This window comes from Drosophila albomicans, chromosome X (assembly GCF_009650485.2).
Source record: "Drosophila albomicans strain 15112-1751.03 chromosome X, ASM965048v2, whole genome shotgun sequence".
Taxonomy (NCBI): Eukaryota; Metazoa; Arthropoda; class Insecta; order Diptera; family Drosophilidae; genus Drosophila; species Drosophila albomicans.
Window position 1 is genome coordinate 6,188,426 of NC_047627.2, and position 7,074 is coordinate 6,195,499.

At 37.0% G+C, this 7,074-nt stretch overlaps 1 protein-coding gene across 4 annotated transcripts in view; it reads right to left on the bottom strand.

Annotated features, from left to right (window-relative positions):
- The window catches only part of LOC117578254 (rho GTPase-activating protein Graf), a 78,095-nt gene extending 71,728 nt beyond the window's left edge, over positions 1–6,367 (bottom strand). For 2 of the 4 annotated variants that reach the window (XM_034263674.2, XM_052004850.1), the window contains exons 1-2: positions 6,150–6,367; positions 4,006–4,924 (exon numbers count right to left, since the gene is read on the bottom strand). In XM_034263674.2, the coding sequence (XP_034119565.2) occupies positions 4,006–4,678 (673 nt within the window). In that variant the 5' untranslated portion in view covers positions 4,679–4,924; positions 6,150–6,367. The remainder of the gene's footprint in view (positions 1–4,005; positions 4,925–6,149) is intronic. The other 2 variants (XM_052004858.1, XM_052004856.1) reach the window with 2 other exon arrangements.
- Between the last annotated feature and the right edge of the window lie 707 nt (positions 6,368–7,074).

Genomic DNA, 7,074 nt, shown 5'->3' on the forward strand with positions numbered 1-7,074 from the left:
ACTTAAAAACGAGTTAAAATAATGGCAAACATGCGCCTCGCAAAAAAAAAACTAAATAAAATAAAATAAAGATAAATCTTATCTGCAGCTGAGAGAGATGCATGAGATAAAAGAGAAAAAATGCGGTATCTATAGATGATAGCTATAGGAATTTGTGTAAGCTAGACAAACAATAATTCATGGATTCGTAGATAGCTGAGGAATGCCAAAGCGACGCTCAAGATAGATTAGATATTTGTTATGTGCCCAGATGAGATACTATACACATACTTCAGAGATCGTTAAAGATATACATACACATAAAAAAAAAAAAAAACAAATATATGAATGGAATGAAACTGAAATTTTGTTCAGACGATTCTTATGCAAATCGGGGAGGAAAAAAAAGCAACTAGAACACTTTCGAGAACTGGATTTTTAAGACTACGACTAAAGATTTAATGGCCACGCCTAATCAGACTTTAATATAATATAGATGATTGTTTGTGTTTCTCACTCTCTCGCTCAAGTCTTTTTGTCTGTCCCACTCTGAAGGTCGTTTAGGCTAGCATTTTTTTTTTTTTTTTGGGCATTTGCATTTGAAACTGGCCTCGCGCACTTTGATAACTCGGGAGTTGTTGTTGTTGGTGTTGCTTTAGTTCTCTATCAAAAATTTGTTGTCACATTGACCTATATAAAGAGGGAGACAGCGAGACGATAGAGAGCTCCTCAGAACAAGTATTTGTATTCGAATTCGTATTTTGTACTCAATTTCGTATTTATGTTCGTATTCGTAGTCGTATTTATATTGATTCGAGTGTACATGAATGCTTCGCAAAGTGTTGACAGAACAAACAACAAGTACAATTCTTTGATTGTACCCTCTATCTATGTGCTATAAACTATACATATAAAGATACCCTATAAGCTTAGTAAGACATTCACGATAGATGATCGAAATTCGACTCAAAAACGTACAACTATTCATATTTACAGGGTATATTTAGTAGTAGTAATAACTACCAAATGACTACCAATAATAATACTAATCAAAAACTCAACTTTCAAATCGATCTAGTTTGATAAACATAAAACTTAACCATCAAATAGTTGTCTTCACTTTTTGCAGGGTATCTTTAGGTCGTTTTGATAGCTCAATCGAACAGTTGGTGTCTAGTTGTCCGTCTATTTGCCAGTGACAAACATGGAAAAGGTGACAAACCTTATGCAGCTAATGAATCTGACAAAGCCCAAAAGCTACGAAACGAGTACCGCTGTGAATAAACTGAATAAGCACAACGAATGCATGTGTGAATGTCAGTGTGTTCGACTGTGAGTGTGAATATTGAATGTTGAGTGTTGAATGCTGAGTGTGTGAGCATTACAAACTTGGACTTGGACTATGATTTTGACAATGATGGCGCTACACGTTTTTCATTTTTATATTTCTTTGGTTTTTTTGGTTTTTTGACTTGGTTTGGTGACTGCGCTCAATGGCATTCACAAATGTGGGATGCGAACAGTTTTTTTTTTTTGTTTTCCCTCGCCGGTTTCTTTCTCTGCTCTCCGCCCCTGCAACGCCCCTTTTGACACTTCCCACCGATCAGCAGAGTGTTGACTTTGAAAGCGCGCCTTGGGCGAAAAAAAACCATTTGATTTGTTTACAGCTTTTGTTGCACTCAATTTGCGGCTGTCAATGCTTGCCATCAATCAATGCATCAGTCAGTCAGACAGATCGACAATTAGACGGTCAGTCAGTCAAGCTGGCATTCAGTCAATCAGAGTGTAAGTCAGTCTATGCGTTAGTCAGTCAAGCAGTCAGTCAGTGCTTGTCATCAATCAATCATCAATCATCACTGAGTTAGTCAGTCAAGCAGTCATAACGTCAGTCACTCAGTGAGTCAGTCTTTCACTTGGTCACACACAACCATTGACCTTTTCTGTGCTTGCCCTCAATCAATACATCAGTCAGTCAGTCAGACAGATCGACAATTAGACGGTCAGTCAGTCAAGCTGGCAGTCTTTTAGTCAGTCAGTCAAGCTGGCAGTCTTTCAGTCAGAGTGTAAGTCAGTCTTTGCGTTAGTCAGTCAAGCAGAAAGTCGGTCTGCTCTTGTCATCAATCAATCGTCAATCATCACAGTGTTAGTCAGTCAGACCATCATAAAGTTAGTCACTCTGAGAGTCAGACACTCTGAGAGTCAGTCACTCGATCTGTTAGTCAACCTTTCAGTTAGTCAATCAAGTAAGCATTAACCTTGTCCGTGCTTGTCATCAATCAATACATCAGTGAGTCAGTCAGTCAGTCATTCAGTCAGTCAGTTGCTGTACTTGCTAATATATTAAAATTACAAGTTTCGACGCTTGTTTCTAGCAACTATTTATGGCCTGCTCACAATGAGACTGCTTGCCTTATTGAAATTGAAATGGAAGTTGAAATCCAAATCGGTAACTGAATCTCGATCTGCATCCAAATCGGTTGACAAAACACGCACACAACGTCCCAAGTTTAATACATATGCTTACATAATTAATCGCGTCAAGGTTAAGTTAACTAAATGGTCAAGTGCTTATCTATCGAGTCGAACACGTTCGCTCCCCGTCTCAATTCCATACGATTCTGATAGGCGATAAGATTGCCGCCCTGACTATCGATATACACACACACGCATACGTACATAACGAAATACGTATGTACGTGAATCGCGCGATCACATTTAGTTAGTTCGCCTGTCATTGATCAACTTGAACTTGACTTGGGTGTGGTCAGTGGGCCATAAATTAATGAAACGCCGCCATAGCTGGCGATCGTTGCGAAACGTTTTCCAAACTATCTTGTTCGTCGCATTCAATTTGCCTTCGTATCGATTAAATATCGAATAACGATTTAATTTATTTCAATCTGCAGACACATAAATATATTCCAAAATGTTTACAATTTGCAAAATATATTCGGTTGTTTAAAACCAATTCAAATATATTTATATTTAAAAAATCCGATATAATATCGATATTTATCGATAAAGCTAAATCAATTATAACTAAATACAATAAAAAATAATTAGCTTTTGTTATAAAACAAATCTTGTTTAAAATTTACAACATCTCTTATCGACAACTATCGATTAAGTCAAATCAATTGTAAATACAACAATTTCAAATCTCATATTATGAAATTTCATTGATGATTACGATGTAGTCGTAACTATCTCTACAAATGTGAAACAGGCAGCTGGCTGATGCTGATCAAACACTGGCTGCATGATTAGGCAAGTCTCAGTGCAATTTGCACTACTTTACAGGGTATAATCAGCATTGCAACTGCACACTGTAGGCTGTCACAATGGCGACTTATTAAAGGCATTTGCATTGAGCAAAAAAAAAATAAGGCTTGTAATGAATCTAACAGTGAATGCAACGCAGACAATTTGAATGTGTGTGTTTGTGTGTGTGTGTGTGTGTGAGCAGCTGCATGCACCTGTTGCCGTTGCTTGTCGAACACAGCAACAATAACAATAGCTACTTGACTAATGATTGCTAAAACGATATAAACAGGCACAAACACTGACACACACACACACTCACATAACTGCATCTGTGCAATGGCTGCGCTGCTGTACTTGGCGACAATAAGAAAAGAACAAGAGCCAAAAACAAGAACAATGCTGCCTGCCTGCTTTTGCTTACATTTAATTCTATGCCCGTTGCGCTTGCTCATTCTCTTTGCCTTTGCTCTCTGTGCTCTCTCTTTACGCGCTCACTCTCTCTCTCTCCCTCTCTGTGTGTGTGCGCTTTGCTCTGCTGCTTAGAAATTGTATTTGTTGGGTTTACCAGTTGACCTTGACAGGCAGCGTGACACGCACACTCAAACAAACACACAAAGAGTGTTGAGTATACTGTTGTTCACACGCATGCGTGCGCGCCCCCTTTTTGACGAATGTTAGACAAGGCGCGCGCATACAATGTGAACTATAAGGGTGGCATTGTGAATGGGAGGGACAGAGTAAGAGTAAGATGCGTGTACTCACCTTTAGCGGCACTCATTAGATCTTTCACCTCTTTGATAATGCGCTTGATCTGATGACTAGTGTGATCCAATTCCTTTTCGTGACGATTCAAATTATCACGAAACTCGGGACTATCGACAATGCATTCCTCAAATTCCAATGGCTCCAGGCCGCGGCGAATATCTTTGCCGCCGCCCATTTTCGCTTTCCTCCCGTTTTTTGCTGCTGTTGTTGTTGTTGTTGCTGCTGCTGCGGTATTTGTTGTTGGTATTGTTTTAGTTGTTGCTGCGCTGCTGAAATTTGTTTTATGCTTAATTTTATGATTATTATTATTGTTGATATTATTATTATTGTTGTTGTTGTTGTTTTGGTTGTTGTTATTATTGCTGCTGTTGCGTCGAAAGCGACGACGCACAAAGTAAATGTGTTTGTTTTTCAATTTGCTTTTTGCAGCTGCAGCTGTTGTTGCGATTCCTGTTGCTGTTGTAGTTGTTGCCGTTGTGTTGTTGTAGTTGTTGTTAGTAGCTGTTGTTGCTGTTGTTGTTGCTGCTGCTGCTGCTGTTGCGTTATAATTGCATTTCTTTTTATTAGTATTCGCTGATTGCGGCTCATTAGTTGTTGTATTGTAATTAATATTATTAATATTGTTATTATTATTGTAATTATTATTAATTTTGTGTTGCGTCTGCTTCATATTTTTTTAAAGCAAAACCAAAAATTGATCAGAAAAGCAAATAACAAATAAATGATGCGTATTTTAAAAAGATTTCTTCTTTTTTCTTTGCGCATTTATTCATTTATATTTCGCACAATTTATTTATTTTTTTATAAAACACTTGCACTTTTTATTTTATTCTACTTTATTTCATTAATTATTTATTTATTTGTTGTCGGTTGTCAAACGAAAACGAAATGCAACAAAAAAAAATTTGATGCGGCACTGCAAAAACAAACAAAATAGTGGGAAAAGAGGAAAAAACATTTTAATTAACTTGCACAACTAAAAAAATTAAGCAAATAAATATATATACAATATGTATTAAAGCTGATGAACAACAATTATAAATGAACCAGCAAAAAAAAAAATGTAAATAAATAAAACACACACGAACACATTTGAATTGTATGCAAATCGCATGAGAGGCAAACATTAAACAATAACAATAACACTTAACATTAATAAACGACTGCAGTTTGGAAAAGGCAAAGCGCACAAATACATATAAAAACACATAACAAAAATAATTACTTGTGTTGTACTAACTTTGTTTTTCAATTGCATATTTTCAATCTTTTTGCAGAGCAGCCAAAAGCAAAAGCAGCAAAGAAAAAAAACAACAACAATAACAACGAGAGCAAACGCAAGAGCAAGAGCAGTTGTGCTCTCCCTTGCTCTCTTTCACTTGCTGTCTCGCTCGCACACGCACTGCTGGAAGCTGCAGCAGACGACGAAAATGTTAAAGAAGAAGCGCTAACATTAACATAGCGTTTTTTGTGTGCATTGCGTTGCGATTAAGAATTTTTGCAATTATTAAACGGCGAAATTCCACTGCCCTGCTTTCATTGTTATTGTTGTTGTTGCTGCTGCTTTATTTTGCTGCTTTTGCGGCTACTTTGCAATTTTTTGCTGACTTTGGTTTCCGTTTGCGCTGCTGCAACTAATTTCATTTGCTAAAAATCAAATTTCGCTCACACACACGCACACAACCAAACAACAAACACTCTCAACACTCACACAAACACACTGTGCAGTCGCTTTTAGCAGAAACTTGTTGAATATGTACGTAAAAAAAAACTGGTTGCGCGACATCAACTACAAAGGCTCGTTCAGTTCGGCACACACACTCTCCCATACACACAGTCACATATACACACACTCATTCACACACTCTTAGATTGCACTGCATATTTGCGTTGTTTATATTTCTATTTTATTATGATTTCAACTCTTTACTTTTTTTTTTGCAAATTTAAAACACACACAAACGTTCGCACGTACACACGCACACACTCTCACACTCACGCATAGCAATCTCTCTCATGTCGCATCATGAACTTTAAATTTTTTTGTATTTCATTTTTTGTTCACACACATGTGTGTTAAAATTTAAAAAAAAAAAAAGAGAGAAAAATGTAAAGATGGTTGAAACAATAAAATTACACACTTCATTGCATAATTTCAGCTGCTGCGGCGGCTATTGTGGCGGCTGCTGCTGCTGCTGCCATTTTGATACGCGCGATCAACTAAAATACGCGTATATTTTTCAAACGCAATACCGCGGCACCAAAAACACACACGAAAAAAAAACAACAAAATGCAATTCTCTCGTCGGCCGTCGGTCGTTCGCTCGCTCGCTCGCGTACGTCGAAGTCCGTTCACGGCAAAAATCCAACAAGACAAAACCGACAGCAACACACAAAACCCACAACAAAAATAACAACAGTCGAGACTCTCCGCAGAAGGTATCATCACCTATGTAAAAGCCAGTGTGCTCTGAGTGTGCCATCAAAAGCACTTTCATGACGTCACATATGCACAATTTCAATTTGAAGCCCGCGCTCTACTCAATCACGAAAATATTGTATTTTATTTGTGCGAGAATCCAGCTGCGATTAAAGGGTTGTCCCTTAGCCCTTATAACTTATCCTTTAACATTTTTATATAAGTAACATTGCAATTACAAACCTTAATTAAGTTATATGGCTTAGTATAAACGCCATTTGTGACGTCAAATTGTCGCTGTTGCTCTCCTGTTAAATTGCTGCTATGTTACTGTTATGCAGCTGTCAACGGTTATGTAAAATATTTTCGTATTTATTGCAAATATTTTATGCAATATTAGATTTTATATTAAATTATCCAGCGCCTTACAAAAATTGTATATTTTTTTCAAAATCTCGATACGAACTTGGGAAGCTGTCGCCGCTTAACAGCCGCATTTCAGAGTTGCTAACAGCGTGACCGCATGTGTAAAGTTTAAAATATACTTCACGAATTTGAAATATACTAAAACCCAACAATATTGCAGTCGTTTTAAATAAATATAAAATAAATATAAACAACAATATAAAAATAAATAAATATAAAAA